The sequence below is a fragment of the Scyliorhinus torazame genome, chromosome 3 (assembly GCF_047496885.1).
Source record: "Scyliorhinus torazame isolate Kashiwa2021f chromosome 3, sScyTor2.1, whole genome shotgun sequence".
NCBI lineage: Eukaryota > Metazoa > Chordata > Chondrichthyes > Carcharhiniformes > Scyliorhinidae > Scyliorhinus > Scyliorhinus torazame.
The window spans coordinates 225,342,893-225,362,713 of record NC_092709.1 but is presented as its reverse complement, the minus strand read 5'-3'; the positions used below and the strand labels follow the sequence as shown (position 1 = coordinate 225,362,713).

At 43.3% G+C, this 19,821-nt stretch overlaps 1 protein-coding gene across 10 annotated transcripts in view; it reads left to right on the top strand.

Annotated features, from left to right (window-relative positions):
• rnf180a (ring finger protein 180a) overlaps positions 1–15,820 on the top strand; it is a 216,935-nt gene extending 201,115 nt beyond the window's left edge. For 9 of the 10 annotated variants that reach the window (XM_072496956.1, XM_072496954.1, XM_072496951.1 and 6 more), the window contains one exon: positions 14,776–15,820. In XM_072496956.1, the coding sequence (XP_072353057.1) occupies positions 14,776–14,969 (194 nt within the window). In that variant the 3' untranslated portion in view covers positions 14,970–15,820. Of the gene's footprint in view, positions 1–5,940; positions 6,014–14,775 lie in introns of all 10 variants that reach the window. The other variant, XM_072496955.1, reaches the window with a different exon arrangement.
• Positions 15,821–19,821: the final 4,001 nt, after the last annotated feature.

Here is a 19,821-nt window from a genome sequence, read left to right as displayed (position 1 = left end):
CCAGCTGGCGGGGCGGAAATTCCTCCGGCGTCGGCCTAGCCCCTCAATGTTGGGGCTCGGCCCCCAAAGATGCAGAGCATTCCGCGCCTTTGGGGCGGTGCGATGCCCGTCTGATTGGCGCCGTTTTGGGCGCCAGTCGGCGGACATTGCACCGTTTCGGGAGAATTTCGCCCCAGGTGTTCCACATGCTAGCATGAGAATTAACTGACGTCAACCAATAGCACAAACTCAACTCATTTGAATAATATTGTTGGGAATCTGAGGGCAGACTTGTGACAGACCAAAAGCCTGTCTCTGTGTCCTGTGAGGAATGGGTATGAATGAGGAAGAGTTCCATTGTTAGTTAGAACATTACAGCGCAGTGCAGGCCCTTTGGCCCTCGATGTTGCACCGACCTGTGAAACCACTCTAAAGCCCATTTACACCCTTATTGTCCATATGTCTATCCAATGACCATTTGAATGCCCTTACTGTTGGCGAGTCCACTACTGTTGCAGGCAGGGCATTCCACGCCCTTACTACTCTCTGAGTAAAGAACCTACCTCTGACATCTGTCTTATATCTATCTCCCCTCAATTTAAAGCTATGTCCCCTCATGCTAGACATCACCATCTGAGGAAGAAGGCTCTCACTGTCCACCCTATCCAATCCTCTGATCATCTTGTATGCCTCAATTAAGTCACCTCTTAACCTTCTTCTCTCGAACGAAAACAGTTTCAAGTCCCTCAGCCTTTCCTCATAAGTTCTTCCCTCCATACCAGGCAACATTCTGGTAAATCTCCTCTGCACCCTTTCCAATGCTTCTACACCCTTCCTGTAATGCGGCGACCAGAATTGCACGCAATACTCCAAATGCGGCCGCACCAGAGTTTTGTACAACTGCAACATGACCTCATGGCTCCGAAACTCAATCCCTCTACCAATAAAAGCTAACACACCGTACGCCTTCTTAACAACCCTCTCAACCTGAGTGGCAACTTTCAGGGATCTATTTACATGGACACCGAGATCTCTCTGCTCATCCACACTGCCAAGAATCTTACCATTAGCCCAGTACTCTGTCTTCCTGTTATTCCTTCCAAAATGAATCACCTCACACTTTTCTGCATTAAACTCCATTTGCCACCTCTCAGCCCAGCTCTGCAGCTTATCTATGTCCCTCTGTAACATCCGTCCGCACTGTCCACAACTCCACCGACTTTAGTGTCATCTGCAAATTTACAGCAGTGGCCCCAAAACAGATCCTTGTGGTACACCACTAGTAACTGGACTCCAGTCTGAACATTTCCCATCAACCACCACCCTTTGTCTTCTTCCAGCTAGCTAATTTCTGATCCAAACTGCTAAATCACCCTGAATCCCATGCCTCCGTATTTTCTGCAGTAGCCTACCGTGGGGAACCTTATCAAACGCTTTACTTAAATCCATATATACCACATCAACTGCTTTACCCTCATCCACCTGTTTGGTCACCTTCTCAAAGAACTCAATAAGGTTTGTGAGGCACGACCTACCCTTCACAAAACCGTGTTGACTATCTCTAATCAAATTATTCCTTTCCAGATGATTATACATCCTATCTCTTATAAACCTTTCCAAGATTTTGCCCACAACAGAAGTAAGGCTCACTGGTCTATAGTTACTGGGGTTGTCTCTACTCTCCTTCTTGAACAAGGGGACAACATTTGCTATCCTCCAGTCTTCTGGCACTATTCCTGTAGACAAAGATGACTGAAAGATAAAAGCCAAAGGCTCAGCAATCTCCTCCCTAGCTTCCCAGAGAATCCTAGGATAAATCCCATCCGGTCCAGGGGACTTATTTATTTTCACACTTTCCAGAATTGCTAACACCTCCTCCTTATGAACCTCAAGCCCTTCTAGTCTAGTAGCCTGAAACTCGGTATTCTCCTCGACAACATTGTCTTTTTCCTGTGTGAATACTGACGAAAAATATTCATTTAGCACCTCTCCTATCTCCTCGGACTCCAAGCACAACTTCCCACTGCTGTCCTTGACTGGCCCTACTCTTACCCTAATCATTTGTTTATTCCTGACATATCTGTATCAAGCTTTAGGGTTATCCTTGATCCTACCTGCCAAAGACTTCTCATGTCCCCCCCCCCCTGGCTCTTCTTAGCTCTCTCTTTCGGTCCTTCCTAGCTAACTTGTAACTCTCGAGCGCCCTAACTGAACCTTCATGTCTCATCGTTACATAAGCCGCCTCCTTCCTCTTGACAAGTGTTTCGACTGCTTTAGTAAACCACGGTTCCCTTGCTCGACCACTTCCTCCCTGCCCGACAGGTACATACTTATCAAGGACATGCAGTAGCTGTTCCTTGAACAAGCTCCACATTTCCATTGTGCCCATCCCCTGCAGTTTTCCTCTACATCCGATGCATCCTAAGTCTTGCCTCATCGCACATTAATATAACTCTCGCCCAGATATAACTCTTGCCCTGCGGTATATACCTATCCCTTTCCATCACTAAAGTAAACATAATCGAATTGTGGTCACTATCACCAAAGTGCTCACCTACCTCCAAATCTAACACCTGTCCTGGTTCATTACCCAGTACCAAATCCAATATGGCCTCGCCTCTCGTTGGCCGATCTACATACTGTCAGGAAACCCTCCTGCACACATTGGACAAAAACGGACCCATCTAAAGTACTCGAACTATAGTGTTTCCAGTCAATATTTGAAAAGTTAAAGTCCCCCATAACAACTACCCTGTTGCTTTCGCTCCTATCCAGAAGCATCTTTGCAATCCTTTCCTCTACATCTCTGGAACTTTTCGGAGGCCTATAGAAAACCCCTAACAGGGTGACCTCTCCTTTCCTGTTTCTAACCTCAGCCCATACTACCTCAGTAGACGAGTCCTCATCAAACGTCCTTTCTGCCACCGTAATACTGTCCTTGACTAACAATGCCACCCCTCCCCCTCTTTTACCACCTTCCCTGAGCTTACTGAAATATCTAAACCCTGGCACCTGCAACAACCATTCCTGTCCCTGCTCTATCCATGTCTCCGAAATGGGCACAACATCGAAGTCCCAGGTACCAACCCATACCGCAAGTTCACCCACCTTATTCTGGATGCTCCTGGCATTGAAGAAGACACATTTTAAACCACCTTCCTGCCTGCCGGTACACTCCTGCAACTTTGAAACCTTACTCATGACCTCACTACTCTCAACCTCCTGTATACTGGAGGTACAATTCAGGTTCCCAAGCCCCTGCTGAACTAGTTTAAACCCTCCTGAAGAGCATTAGCAAATTTCCCCTCCAGAATATTGGTACCCCTCTGGTCCAGGTGTAAACCATCCCGTTTGTAGAGGTCCCACCGACCCCAGAATGAGCCCAATTATCCAGAAATCTGAAACCCTCCCTCCTGCGCCATCCCTGTAGCCACGTGTTCAACTCCTCTCTCTCCCTATTCCTCATCTCGCTATCACGTGGCACGGGTAACAACCCAGAGATAATAACTCTGTCCTAGATCTAAGTTTCCACCCTAGCTCCCTGAATTCCTGCCTTACATCCCTATCCCTTTTCCTACCTATGCCGTTGGTACCTATGTGGACCACGATCCGAGACATCGCGCACCCTGGCACCTGGGAGGCAACACACCAACCGCGAGTCTCTCTCGTTCCCACAGAATCTCCTATCTATCCCCCTAACTATGGAGTCTCCAATGACTAATGCTCTACTCTTCTCCCCCCTTCCCTTCTGAGCAACAGGGACAGACTCTGTGCCAGAGACCTGTTGCATGAGGATATCATAGAATTTACAATGCAGATCGTTTACAACTCTGTCAGGTATAATGTAAATTCCGCATATTTTGATGAGCCTGGCTCTTTTCTAGTGGCCTGCTTACACATTCCGTATGCAGTCCTGTACACTGTATGAGCCAGAATCTATAGTCTTCTTTCCTTAAAGACCTCATACCCTTCAGAACTCTCTCAACCCTATATCACTTGTACCTAATAGATTCTATTTATCCCCATTAATCACTCTACAATGCTGTATTATCAATACATTACATGCTGGTTGGACTTGCATTACAGATCAACTAACCAAATTTGGTTTCAGAAATTAGTAGTTTGCAGAGAGGCATTTTTCTCAAATACACGCTGACAGCGGGAAACCTTGACTGTTGACAATGTAGGATAGAAAATTATGTCAATTAACTAGATGGCAAATTGTGAATTTCCGGATGGGTGCTATTGGTGGGTGAAGCAACCACTTGGCAATGGAGGAAGTGTAGAACAGTATGATACTTGCATAATGGTGGCATTAATGTTGATCGGTAGGACAGAAGACACCTTGCTGTGGCAAAGAACTGGATAGATGCTTTGTGCTACCTTTGCTCTAATATTTTCTACCACTTTCTGGAAGCCAGTAATGCTAAAGCTCAGTGGCCATCTTCAATCTTTAATCTTCTCTAGTTTCTACGTAACATGTATGTAGAGCACAATGTTTGAACTGTTATTCATATACAAAGCTAGTTGCCCTCTTTATTCTTGTATAGAGTGATAATATCCTAGTATTTGCCAGTTTGACATTGGCAAGTAGTAAATTGTGGGACAGTTTGACAGCAATATCATAAGAAATATGAGGGCACCTTCCTGAATCATGGTGCTGTTGCATAATCTTAAGCATGCCATTTTCTTAGGGGTGCGCTATCCCCAATTCCTTTAGGTAATGAAAAATAATTTTAAGCCTGGTTGGCACTTCCTGCCAACCACTCATAGAATCCCTACAGTGCAGAAGGACGCCACCTGGCCCATCGAGTCTGCACCAACCATCCCATCTAATCTTTAGATGCTATGGGGCAATTTAGCAATCCACCTAACCTGCACATCTTTGGACTTTGGGAGGAAACCAGAGTACCCGGAGGAAACCCACAAAGACACAGGCAGAATGTACAAATTCCACACAGTCACCCAGGGTGGAAAATTAACCGGGACCCTGGCTAACCACACTATGCCACTATTGTGAACTGATATCAATGGTGCCTTAATTTGTGCTTTGCTTTCCTTTGATTTTTGACCCTCCTGTCTTCTACCATGGAATCTTGAAATGGATGGAAGAATAATTTCAAGTCTTTTCAATGGTTCGAAGTTGCAAAAATACACAGTCTTGCCTATTACCACAAGTGGCCAAAATGGTATAATTTTTTCAGAAGAATTCTATATGAAATGATTTGTTGTTTAGGGTCTTCTCAAGGAGTTATGAAGTTTTATTTCAATAAACTGACGTTACAATATTCTAATGACAAAACCTGAAGTCCAGAATGTGCTGCAACTTTGTGCTTCTGTACATATTGCCTGAAAACTCCTTTGAGCTATTTTTGATTCTCTAAGTCACACATGAGTGTAAAGAACAGCTGCCCTCTCTAATTTCTAAATTATGTAAGAAGTCCTCTGCTCTTTCCTGCAGCAAGGTTTCACAGGTTATGTGCTAATTTGTACACCATTTAAGAACGTTTCTCTGTGTATATATTATGCATTAAAATGATTGATTGCTTCACTTTTTTTTCCTTTAAGGAATATTATATTTGCCAACTCTGGCTGTAGCAAGAAGATCCTTCTAATTTTGGTCTCTGAGCAGAGATCCCACTGCATTACATAATATAGTGCTAGTTCTGTTCTGTTTAATTCGCTTGGGACATTCTTGATATCACTAAATATGTTTTACCTATCCTTAACAGTCTTTTTGTTCTAAAAATACTGGAGTAGAGTTTTTGCTCGGCTGTGGCTTTATTTAATATAATTCACCCAAAAAGCAAGCCTTTGAGATGACTCTTTTAAATTATTTAAATTTAAAGGGGATTTAAAGACATTTACGTTTTTTGTGTTAAGAAAGTCATTTGATAGTACAGATCATGAGTATTACTGAACAAAGAGGTGTTGTCAAACTTTTCATATTGCACTCATCAGGACAAATGCAAGAATACCAACTGCAAAGGGAACAACTATTTATACTGCATGAGAAGAGAGTGCTGATTGGTTGGCAAGTAGACTTTGATTGGTAGAGGTGTTATATAGAAACATATAAGAAATAGGAGCAGGAGGCCATTCAGCTCATCGAGCCTGCTCTGCCATTCAGTATGATCAAGACTGATCATCCAACTCAATAGTCTGATCCAACCTTTCCCCCTTCCCCCATATCCTTTGACCCCTTTCACCCCAAGTGTTGTATCCAATTGTTTTATGAAACATAGTGTTTTGGCCTCACCAACTTCCTGTTGTGAATTCCACACGCTGACCACTCTCTGCGTGAAGAAGTCTTTCCTCATCTCTGTCCTAAAGGTCGACCCCATATCCTCAGATAGTGCCGCCTGGTTCTGAACATCCCCACCATCAGGAACATCCTCGTTGTATCTATCCTGTCCAGTCCTGCTAGAATTTTGTAGGTTTCTGTGAGATCCCCCTTCATTCTTCAGAATACAATCCTCACCGACTCAATCTTTCCTTCTACATCAGTCCAGCCGTGCCAGGAATATCTAGTAAACCTTCTCTACACTCTTTCTGCAGCAAGAAAAGCCTTCCTCAGATAAGGAGACCAAAACTGTACACACTATTTTGGAGGTGTGGCCTCACCAAGGCCTATATAATTGCATCAAGACATTCCTCCTCTTGTACTCAAATCCTCTTGCAATGAAAGCCAACATACCATTTGCCTTCTTTACTGCCAGCTCCACCTTCCTGTTTTTGCCATCAAAGTGGATAACCTCCCATTTATACAAATTATACTGCATCTGCCATTCATTTGCTCACTCACTCAACTTGTCCAAATAAAACAAGGATCTCGGCATCCTCCTCACAACTCACCCTCCCACCCAGCTTTGTGTCATCTGCAAATTTGGAGATATCACATTTAGTTCCCTTGTCTATATCATTAATATATAATGTGAATTGCAGGGAACCCAGCACCAATCCCTGCAGTACCTCACAGGTCACTCACTACCTGCCTTTTGGTGAAAAAAAAATGTTTATTCCTACTTTTTGTTCCCAGTCTGCCAACCAGTTTTCTATCCATCTCAGTACGCTATCCCTAATCCCATGTGCTTTAATTTTACACACTAATCTCTTATGCGGGACTTTGTTGAAAGCCTTCTGAATGTCCAAATAAACCACATCTATTGGCAACTCTACTAATAACATCCTTGAAGAATTCAGGTAGATTTATCAAGCATCATAAATTTCCCTTTCATAAATCTATGACTCTCTCCGATCCTTCCACTATTTTCCACTGCTCTGCTATGAGATCTTTGAGAATGGAGAGGAACAGTAGACTGCCAAACGTTTGTTTAAATTGAAACCAGGCAGATCAACTCTGGTCAAAGTGTTGCCATGAGGAATGAAGCAGGGAATGGCTGTTCCCCAAGCTTTAGTTCAGTTGATTTTTTTTTTTTTAATACTTCAGGGTATCTGGGCATTGCTGGCTGGACTAGCATTGCCCATCTCTAATGGCGTTTGGACTAAGTGGCTTGTTAGGCCATTTTTCAGAGTCAACCACATTTCTGTGGGCCAGACCAATTAAAGACAGCAGATTTCCTTCCCTACCGGCTTTTTTTTTTTTTACAACAATGGTTGTATTAGACTTTTAATTCCAGACTTTTATCAAATTCAGACTTCACCATCTGCCATGGTGGGATTCAAACCCAGTTCCCAGAGCATTATCCTGGATCTCTGGATTACTAATCCAGTGACAATACCACCTCACTACCGCCTCCCTTTAGGATTAAGGAACAATGTGTGGATATGCTTCTTTTATCTACAAAGGACAGGGCCTTGTGTGTGAATATCAAAGCTTCACGCTGGTGTGAATGCATCACACTACAAACTGAGAATCATAAATTGATTGTGTATTTGTTATCGCGGGATTGTTTAGCAAGTTGTCCATGAATTATATATGATGTCGGACACTAGGGATGGCATTTTGCGCCCACGTTCATTGCGGGTGTATATGGCGACACTGATGTTTAGTGAAAAAACAAGAATTGTCCGACCAGATCTCATGGCGCGATTGTCCCACCCATAGAACCATAGACTTCCTGCAGTGCAGAAGGAGGCCATTCGGCCCATCGAGTCTGCACCGACTGGATGAAAGAGCACCCTGCCCACGCCCCCACCAATTCCAGTAACTTAACATCCCTGGACAATTGAGGGGCAATTTTAGCATGACCAATCCACCTAACCTGGACATCTTTGGGCTGTGAGAGAAAACCAGAGCACCCGGAGGAAACCCAGGCAAGGGGAGAAAGTGCAAACTCCGCACAGACAGTCACTTGAGCTTAAATTGAATCCAAATCCTTGGTGCTGCGAAGCAGCAGTGCTAGCCACTGTGCCATTGTGGTGCCACCCATTGATGCAATGAGTTTCCTGCCCAGAAAGGTCAGGAACCTAATTTAAATGGATTAACATATTATTATAGGGTTTCCCTATGCTATTGTAGCCCCCCCCCCCGCCCCCCCATGCACACGCACACACATATACACACATACATATTGGCAAGGTATACAACAGGGTTTTAAAAATAGGAACCAGATGAAGGGAACATGCCAGGGGCGCATAGATAATTACAGCCCCAGGGGCAGAGGGACATCCCTAGACACCCTGGCATAGCCCCAGAGCGCCTTTCGCTGATCATCTGTTCCACATACCAGCATGGCACGGTAGCACAGTGGTTAGCACTGTTGTTTCACAGCGCCAGGGTCCCATGTTCGATTCCCAGCTGGGTCACTGTCTACGCGAAGTCGGCACGTTCTCCACGTGTATGCGTGGGTTTCCTCCAGGTGTTCCAGTTTTCTCCCACAAGTCCCAAAAGATGTGCTTTTCAGGTGAATTGGACATTCCGAATTCTCCCTCTGTACCCGAACAGGTGGCGAAGTGTGGCGACTAGGGGAATTTCACAGTAACTTCATTGCAGTGTTAATGTAAGCCTACTTGTGAAAATAAAGATTATTGTTATGAGAACGAACTGACCTCAACCATTAACAGAAGCTCAATTCATTTGAACAAATGCCCCCCCAGGGGGCAGTGTCAGGTGGGGCTCTCCTCTGGGGAGCTCCATGGATTGTGGGGGTGGGGGAGGTGGATTTCCTGTGCCCGTGCGTTTTTTTTTTAACTGGAGATTAAAGCGCTCTGTTTGGGAAGCTGATGTTGCTGCATTTTTCAGGCCCTGGCCACCAGCATGACAGCACTGACATGCCTCCAGCATTTCTTTCGGAAGTGCTGGACAGTCTGGCAAGAAAGGCTGCATGCTGCTTTTCTCAGCTGAGCCAGCAGGAGGCGGAACGTTTTTCTCCTATGTTTTGAGTTTTTTTTTTCAACAATGTTTTATTGGAGACATTTTCAAATGTACGCATAACAAAGAAGAAAAACACAAAAAACAATGTGACAACAACAAACAGCCAAAAAATCCTTACACACCCCCCAACCATCTCCCCCCACACTACCCGTAACCATACCCGCACCTGCCCACCCTTTTAATAATAATAATTGCTTATTGTCACAAGTAGGTTTCAATGAAGTAACTGTGAAAAGCCCCTAGTCGCAACATTCCGGCGCCTGTACTGGGAGGCTGGTACAGGAATTGAACCCGCGCTGCTGGCCTTGTTCTGCATTACAAGCCAGCTGTTTAGCCCACTGTGCTAAATCAGCCCTTAACTTTTAACCCAACCTGAGCAGAAAAAGAAGAATCCTCCAACCCCCGGTCCGCTGACCACTCTATATTTCTTTTTTTTTTAATTTAGAGTACCCAATTATTTTTTTCTAATTAAGGGGCAATTTAGCATGGCCAATCCACCTACACTGCACATTTTTGGGTTGTGGGGGTGAAACCCACGCAAACACTGGGAGAATGTGCAAATTCCACACGGACAGTGACCAAGAGCCGGGATTGAACCTGGGACCTCGGCGACGTGAGCTAACCCACTGCGCCACCTTGCTGCCCACCACTCGATATTTCTTAAATAAGTTGATGAACATCTTCTACCTTGAGGTGAATCCCTCCTCTGCACCCCTGATGGTGAACTTGATTTTCTCTGAGTGCAAGAACTCTGCAAAGTCGCTCACCCATACCCCTGCACTAGCGGCTTCGAGTCCCACCAGCTCAACAAATTCCAGCTCCGGGCTGTCAGGGAGGAAAAGGCCAACATATTGGCCTTTCTCCCCACCGGCACTCCTGGATTCTCCGACACTCCAAATGTTGCCACTTCTGGACTCTGAGCGACCATTACCCCCCAAAATCTTCAACATAATGGGCGGGATTTAACTAAATGGAAACAAAGTCTCATAGCGAGCGCGATTAGTCACGTGTTTCCCGGCCCTCTCGGGGCCGAGAAAGACAACAACACAACGCTAGCACCCTGGTTAGATAGGGGGCCTCAGCGGGGTTCACGCGGCCGAGGCTCCACACAGCCCCGTTTTGTGCACTGAGGAGCTCCGCTCTCCGGAGTTCCTCAGTGTAGCGAGAATTCGGGGGATCTCTGGAGCCCCCAAAGCAACCCCCAAGCGCCAATGCACCATGGGACAGTCCCTGGCCTCACCCCTCCCCAACACCCAAGCAGGTTCCCCCGGTCCGATCGCCACCGTGCAAGAAAAGCCAGCTTGATACCTTGACAGTGCCATCTGGCACCCTGGCCAGTAAACCTGTTGTCAGTAGTGAGGAATATTCTAGAATCCGTTATCAAACATTTTATAGCAGAGCTCTTGGAAAACAGTGGCAGGATCGGATAGAGTCAGCGTGTATTTATGAAGGGGAAATCATGCTTGACAAATCTACCGGAATTCTTTGAGTACATAGAGTTGATGAGGTCCAGTGGATGTGGTTTATTTGGACCTTCTTAAGGCTTTCAACAAAGTGCCTCATAGAGTTTAGTGTGTAAAATGAAAGCACATGGGATTAGGGGTAGTGTATTGAGATGGCAGACAGGAAACAAAGTGTAGGAATTAACGGATCTTCTTCCAAATAGCAGGGAGTTAATAGTGGGGTGCCGGTGGGATTGGTGCTGGGACTCCAGCCATTCCCAATATATATTAATGATTTGGAAGAAGAACAAAATGTAATATCTCCAAATTAGCAGATGACATAACGTTGGGTGAGAGGGTGAGCAGTGAGGTGAATATAGACCCTTCTGTGGTTTGGACAAGTTGTGTGAGTGGGCAAATTAATGGCCGATGCTGTATAATTTGGATAAATGCGAGGTTATCCACTTTGGTAGCAAAAACGGAAAGGCAGACTATTATCTGAACCGTCATAAATTAGGAGAATGTGCAACGAGACCGAGGTGTCCTCAGTCACTGAGGCTAAGCATGCAGGTGCAGCAGGCGGTAAAGAAGGCAAATTGTATGTTGGCCTTCATTGCGAGAGGAGTTGGTTACAGAAGCAGGGATGTCTTGCTCCAATTATACAAGGCCTTGGTGAGGCCACCTGGAATATTGAGTGCAGTTTTGGTCACCTTATCTGTGGAAGGATGTTCTTGCTCTGGAAAGCGTGCAGTGAAGGTTTACCAGACTGATTCATGGGATGACAGGTCAGGCATATGAGGAGAGATTGAGTCGATTAGGATTGTTTTCACTGGAGTTCAGAAGAATGAGGGGGGGATCTCATAGAAACATAAAATTCTAACAGGACTAGACAGGGTAGATACAAGAAGGATTCCTGATTGTGGGGGTATCCAGAACCAGGGGTCACTGTCTGAGGGTATGGGGTAGAGCATTTAGGCTGAGATGAGAACTTTCTTCACCCAGGGAGTGGTGAGCCTGTGGAATTAGTTACCACAGCAAGTAGTTGAGGCCAAAACATAGGGCAGCACGGTAGCCTTGTGGATAGCACAATTGCTTCACAGCTCCAGGGTCCCAGGTTCGATTCTGGCTTGGGTCACTGTCTGTGCGGAGTCTGCACATCCTCCCCGTGTGTGCGTGGGTTTCCTCCGGGTGCTCCGGTTTGCTCCCACAGTCCAAAGATGTGTGGGTTAGGTGGATTGGCCATGCTAAATTGCCCTTAGTGTCCAAAATTGCCCTTAGTGTTGGGTGGGGTTACTGGGTTATGGGGATAGGGTGGAGGTGTTGACCTTGGGTAGGGTGCTCTTTCCAAGAGCCGGTGCAGACTCGATGGGCCGAATGGCCTCCTTCTGCACTGTAAATTCTGTGATAATCTATGATTGTATGCTTTCAAGAAGCAGTTAGAGAGAGCATTTGGGGCAATGGGGAACAAAGGATATGGGGGGGGGGCAGGATTAGGCTATTGAGTTGGATGATCAGCCACGATCATAATGTACGGCAAAGCCGGCTCAAATAGCCGCCTCCTGCTCCTATTTTCTATGTTTCTATGAGGCTACAGATTGTGGTGCATACAGTATTACTGCTGCTGATAGTGGAGGCTGGTTTACCTCAGCTGGTTGGACAGCTGGCTCATGTTGCAGAGCGAGACAAACAACATGGGTTCAATTCCTGTACCGCTGACGCTATTCATGAAAACCCACCTCAAACTTGCCCCTCGCCTGTGGTGTGGTGAACCTCAGGTGAAATCACCACCAATCAACTCCCCTCTCAAAGGGAAAAAGCAGCTCTATGGTCCTCTGGGACTATGGTGACTTTACTGATGCTGATGACCTACAGCACCTTATGGCTGTCCAGTTTTGAGTTGTTAGATCTGTTCGAAATCTATCCCATTTAGCACGATGGTAGTGCCATGCAGCACGATGAACGGTATCCTCAATATGAAGACAGGACTTCCAGTATTGTCATGGACAGATGCATCTGCAACAGGTAGATTGGTGAGGTCAAATAAGGTTTTCCCTCTTGTTGGTTCCCTCACCACCTGCTGCTGACCCAGTCTAACAGTTATGTCCTTTAGCATTTGGCCAGCTTGGTCTGTTCTGTTACTATTCAGCTTCTCTTGGTGACAGACATTGAAGTGCCCCATTAGCCACCCTCGTGCTTCCTCCAAGTAATGTTCAACATGGAGAAGCACTAATTCATCAGTAGAGGGAGTGCTGGTCAGCAGTAGGTCTCCTTGTCCATGTGTGACCTGATGCCATGAGATTTCATGAGGTCCAGAGTCAATATTGAGGACTGCTACGGCAACTCCCTCCTGATTGTATAACACTATACTCCTACCTCTGGTGGGTCTGTCCTATTGTTGGGGCAGAAAGGATGGTGATGATGGTGCCTGGGACATTGTAAGGTATGATTCCATGAGTACGACTATGTCAGGCTTTTACTTGACTAGTCTGTGAGACAGCTCCTCCAATTTTGGCACAAGCCCCCAGATGTTCGTAACGAGACTTTTCAGGCTCGACAAAGCTGATTGCTGATTGAATGAGCAGGAAATCACAAGGGGCAGTCAGTTGGAAAGATTTTTTAATTCAGATTATCACCACTGTCCGAGGTTTCATTCCTTGATGTCGACTTTGTAGCAATTTGATTCAACTGAGTGGCTTGCTAGGCCATTTCAGTCGGTTGCTTAAAATCAAGCTCTCAAAACAGTAAGATACAATGTACAAATATAAATTATAATGGAAGTTTTGTTATCGGATTTTCGGACAATGTGTGACATATCTGTCCCCTTGCTCTTGTTTCGTAGAGTTCCACTAAAATGAATCTAACCCTGTAATTATGGTAAAATGCCAAACTAGTATAGGAAAAACTGATAAAAGAAAGAATAGAAAACTCACTCTAATTATGGCTCCATTAAAGTTATTTGAATTTAAGAAGCCAGCTTGAGCTGGAGGAAATGCTACAGTCCAGATTTATTTTTGACCAGCATTGATTTCAGTTTTGTTGTTCTTTGATTGGCTGCAGCTACTGATTGTTAATATAAGCTAATTCCATTTGTAAGTGAAAACAGTCTGAGGCTAAGTGCCGGTGCCAACGGAGAATCCGCGGTGATTCGCAATCGGAAAATTGGCGCGAACCACTCACCGATTCCGGTATCGGTGAGGAGCTAGCACCGACGCCGTGTGGAACACCCGCGGATTGTGCAGAGAATCGCTGGGTCGTGAGCCGTGCATGCACGGGGCTGACGAGTTGCACCGGTCAGGCCAGAAAACATTTCGCCGGCCGTGCTGGAACCTTACCTAGCCCCACAGCCCGCCCTCTGGCCGCCCCCCCCTCTCCTCCACCCCAGCCCTAGCAGCAGACCCCGATGACGCCGATTTGGAGGGCGCAAACCGGCGTCAATCCGGCGCCTGCCCTGAATCTGGCGTCGGAAGCCATTCTCCGCCCAATCGCCAATCGCTACGGAGAGGTGGGAAACAGCTAACAGTGAATTAAAGCTTCTCTGCTACCACCTGTTTTTCACTGCATTGGAACTGATCCTCTTTACAGAGAATTCAACTTTGTGAAGCTATTGATAAAAGTGTTTATTGTGCTTTTGTTGGTCCAAGTCAGAATGATGTGCAACTTGGAGGGGAGCTTGCTTTGTCCAGAATTTTGTTTATAAAAGCAATGGGGGAGGGCACTAAAGTGACAAATTCAGCAGATGTTCCACAGCAGAAAGGAGACAGTTTTAACACATTAATCTAGGTTGGCGTTGAATTCCGGTTACAGGTTATATTGCATCTCCACACCTATTTCAGTTACTGTTTGAAAATTAACATTAAATGAATTAAGGGACGTTATCTTTTTTAATATTGTACTGTAACTTTGTGTTACTTTATCGCCTGTACTGTTGTGCTCTAATGACGATGTACCAGATATGCTGTTACTCAGTTGTCAGAAAATAATGAGCCATATGCCATTAAAAGTTGTGTATCACCACAGGTTTTGGAAGACATTCCGATCCCGTTGCAAGACGACAGTTCCCTCATGGTGCCTACAGACTGGATTTTGAGGATGACAATCGTGGCTGGAGATTTGATATGGACATGGTTATCATTTATATCTATTCTGTTAACTGGGTCATTGGATTCATAATTTTTTGCTTTCTCTGCTACTTTTTCTTTCCATCTTTTTAAAATGGTGCATTAGGACTTTGGCAAAGTGAGGATTCGGACAAGATTGAACCACGTAATGTTGATCAGCAAGCTTTGAAAACATTTCCTTAAGTATTGCACATTTTCAGTTAAAGAACGCCAAGGGACATGATAAAGGCAAACACATTTGAAGGATGAGTTTGTAATGTTCTTTCCAGTTGCTATTATCTTCTGCGGTATTAACCATCATTGTTGAAATCCAAGCTGCTATTAGTGGAGTCTGCAGAGTGCAGTTAATGCAATTTATTCGGGATGCAGTTTCCATAAAAAATTAAACACAACTTGGACTTTATTCAAAACTTGAATGTAACCAACTGAAAGCAAGATTCATTTATTTCTTACAGAGAACGTTTGGCATTATGTTTCCACTGTCAAGAAACTATTGTCTAAAGATTAATACTGCAAGTAACTGGCGATAGTGGAGAATACACCCTGTATAAAACCAGAATTGTAATGCAGGTTTTAGGGAAGTATGTTAAACAGTTGCTTTCAAATGTTAGCGTGAACCTTTGAGCAAAATATTAACAATATGTTAGATACCCAAAAGCAAGAACAATAGTGTATTGGAGGAAAGTTTAAAATCATTTATTTTTTAACCTTCGCTTTATATTTTTATTTAAAGTTGCTACAAAGAAACTTTAAACACTTCCATTAAAGTAAATGTTAGAAAGGTAATGGTCAATAATTTTCATTTTAACAATGACAACTGATCGAAGTATTGAAGTCTCAATTTATTTTCACCTAGTGGTTTAATTAGTGTGCTATTGTGGTGTAATTGATCTGAAAGGAGGCCTTTGTTATTTTACTTGGCCTATATAAATCCTGGATGATGATTCTTTTCTTCCTATTGATTTCTCCAGTAATTATAATTATTAAGAGCTCGATGGAGGATCCTTTACAATTTAGGAAAACTGTGCTAACTTTATATCATTGGAAGGAATGGAATCTGTGAGACCGGTTTCTATAAAGAGTACACGTAGGGCCGAGCAATCAAGCTGCCTACCCAGACGTGCTAATGAGAGACTGGATTATTTTTTATGATCGAGACTCATTTGAATTGGACCTGCTAGCTGTCAACGATCACTGATAGTCAGATTGCTGATTGAATGAGCAGGAAATCACAAGGGGCAGCCAGGCGGAAAAATTATTTAATTCAGACTATCACCTCTGGCCTTTTCTCTGACCGGCATTCCAATTTAGTGAGGCTCCATACTTCAAACTTCTCCTCACAGAATTACCACTCTTGATCCTACTGATACAAATGATACAGAGTAAATATACTTTGAGAGAATATTTCCAATCCATTACTATTATGTTCCTCTCCTCCAACATGGATAAATGCTCCCTCATGGAACACTGTGACAGTAATTACTAAGAAAATCGACAAGGAGTGGGACAGACCAGGCACTGATCAAGAATTATTTTAAAAAGAGAAAATCTGCTGTTGGTGTTGCAAGCATTTACTGTGCTTGTTGTCAAAAGTGGAAAATCTGCGCCAGCCACTGAGTGTCAGAAATGATGTCCAGTATTTACAATGAGACAACACTGCAGGAAACACAGGGAAGTGTTTGAGCCTCATTGGGCCTTCAAATTAATATATGAATGAAGGTAGGGACTCTCAGCCCAAAATTTCTCAGTAGTTTGTTCCACATTTTCTATGTCATCATTCCAACAGAAATGACTTCCTGGTCTTCTTGCTGTGTGTGCTCATTAGTTTTGCTGTTCACGCTTTTCTTTTTGGTTTCCACTTGCTGCATTTTTTTCATTGTGTTTTGCTTTTATATCCGATCACTTGCCAATCAAGTGCGTTTTACTGGTTTGCAACAGGACCCACTGGTAAGGTGGGTATTCCTTTTGGATTTCCAAATTAAATTCCAAGAAACTATTGGAGCTTGTAGCAAAAACAATGTAATAATTGTGGGGACTTTAATCTTCATATAGACTGGGGAAATCAAATTGGCAAGAATGGTCTAAGAGATGAGCTTATAGACAGTTTCTTGTTGCAATATACAGTGAAACCGCCTAAGGATAAAGCAATCTTAGACCTAGTATTGTGTGATGAAGTAGGGTCAAGTTAGTAAAGTCATAGTAAAAGATCCACTGAGAAATGATGATCATAATACCAATGAATCCCGTTTTAAGTTTGAAAGTGACCTACTGCCATCACAAACAAGAATCTGAAACTTAAACAGCCAATTACATAGGTACGAGGAGAGAACTGGCTCGGGTTAATTGGGTAGATAGACTAAAAGGCATGGAGATAAATGAACAGTGGGAAACATTTAAAGAAACAATTCAAAATGTTCAACAGAAATACAATTAATTGAAAAACAAAAAGTCAACAAGAAGAACCCATCCACAGCACACTCAGGATGTCAAGGGTGGTATTAAATTGACAGAAGAAGCTTACAATCTTGCAAAACAAATAGCAGCAGGTCTAAGGATTGGGAGTGTTTTAGAAACCGGCAAAGGGTCACCAAAAAGTTGATGAGGGAAAAAACAGAATATGAGAATAAACTAGCCAGAAATATAAAAACAAATTGTAAGAGCTTTTATAAGTATATTAAAAAAGTAAAGAATAGCTAAAAGTAAAGAATAAATAAAGTAAAAAGTAAAGTCCCTTTCTTAGAATCTGAGGTAGGAGAAATTATCATGGGAATGAGGAAATTGCAGAAGCATTGAACAAATATTTTGTGTTTGTCTTCACAATAGAAGTCACAAGTTTCATACTAGAAATTGACAGTAACCTAGTGGCTAAAAATAAAGGGAGATAATTGGAGAACTGAATAATAGGAGAGAAAAAATATTGGGAGAAATTTAAGGGACTAAAATCCAACAAATCCCTAGGACCTGATAGGGTTCTAAAAGAGCGAACTGCAGAGAAAGTCTATAAGCGATCTATAATTTTCCAAAATACCTTTGATTCAGGATTGGGGATAATATATTAGCATGGTCAGGAAGCAAAGTTGGCATAAATGGGTCATTTTAAAGTTGATAGGCAGTGAATAGTGGAGTGTCGCAAGGATCAGTGCTGGGAACTCAGCTATTTACAATCTATAATAATAACTTAGATGAAGAGACAGAGAGTAATATATCTACATTTGTGGATAATATAGAGCTAAGTGAAAAGGTAAGTTGTGGGGATTCACAAAAAGGCTGCAAAGAGAAATAGACAGGTTAAGTGAGGGGACAACAAAATGACAGATTAAATATAATGTAGGATATTATCAAGTTAATCACTTAGGTCGTAAGAAAAATGCAGAATTTTTTTAAAATTTGAGAAACCTGTAAGTGTTGATATTCAAAGAGGCCTCATACAAGGAGGAACACTAAGTTATCATGCAAGTACAATAAGCAGTAAGAAATGGGGCTCGATAGGGTAGAGGGTGAGAGACTGTTCCGTTGGCTGGGGAATCTACATCACAAGGGCACAGCCTCAGGATGATGGGCTGATCATTTAAGACCGAGATGAGGAGAAATTTCTTCATTCAATGTTGATCTTTGGAATTCTCTACGGAGACAGGTGTGGATGCTCCGTCATTGAATATATTTAGGGCTGAGATGGACAGATATTTGGTGATTCAGGGAATCGAGAACTATAGGGAGTGGGCGGGAAAGTGGAGTTCAAACTAGAGCAACCATGATAGTATTGAATGGCGGATCAGGCTCAATGAGCCAGTAATCTACTCCTGCCCCTAGTTCTTGTATTCCTGCTGCTTTCATGAAGCTGAAGGTGAAGGAGTTCCAGGGGAATAATTTGGAGGAAGGATATCTGAGATGGCTATACTGGCCTCCTGTTACCCAACTAGTTAGGTTCAGCGATCCTGCCAGAGCCACTTGGATTTGTCAGAGGGTTTGTGCCATTCAAAGAGATTTTGGTTTGCTCACACAATAACACAAAAGTTATCATGCAAGTACAGCAGGAAAATAGGTAGGTAAATGGTATGTTGGCCTTTATTGCAGGGGGATTGGAGTACATGAATAAAGAAGTCCTGCTACAATTGTGTAGAGTTTTGGCGAGACCACATCTGGAATACTGTGTGCAGTTTTGGACTCCACATTTAAGAAAGGATATAGCATTGGAGGTGGTCCAGAGAAGGTTCACTAGATTGGTCCCTGGGGTGAGGTAGTTGCCCTTCTACCAACATAAACTAACCTTGAGATGCATGGAGTTGAAAGAAACACATATACAGTAATGGATTGGCACAGTATGCATTTCAGCCTGTGTACAAGCTACTAGCTAATTTGCAATGACTTCAAGATCCTGTTGCCTTGAAAGATGTTTGTTACAAGATTTTCAAATGGAGATTGCATCTTGGTGAGTCCTAAAATGTTAGAGTTATTCTTGAGATGCAATGCATGAATGATAAGGTTGAGCATGTTATGGGTGAAAATTACACCTGCAAACTGTTGATGAGCAATACTTTGTGGCATGGAATCTTGTGCTGTTTGTGAGATACACAAAACTACTAGCTTTTTTTTACCAGATTACTTTAGGTTTCTTCTTATGATCCTCAAATTTTAAAGGTAATGTACACAGCATTGAAATGGTGTACTACTGTGGGGAAGGTTTTTTTTGGAGCCGTATAATTTTTCAAGCTGTTGTTATGGTTTTTAAAACAAAACAATGTTCATTCTATGAACTCAAGTTAAAAACAAACATTGAATATCTTAACACCCATTACTTCAAAGATAACCCCAAAAGACTACAACACTAAATAATCCTCAAACTGTTCCTTTAAACATCCAAAAGACTTCAAACCTTCAAAAATTATAACACACCAGGTTACATACAATTTATTTATAGTCCTTGGATTTGCAGACATCAACAGAC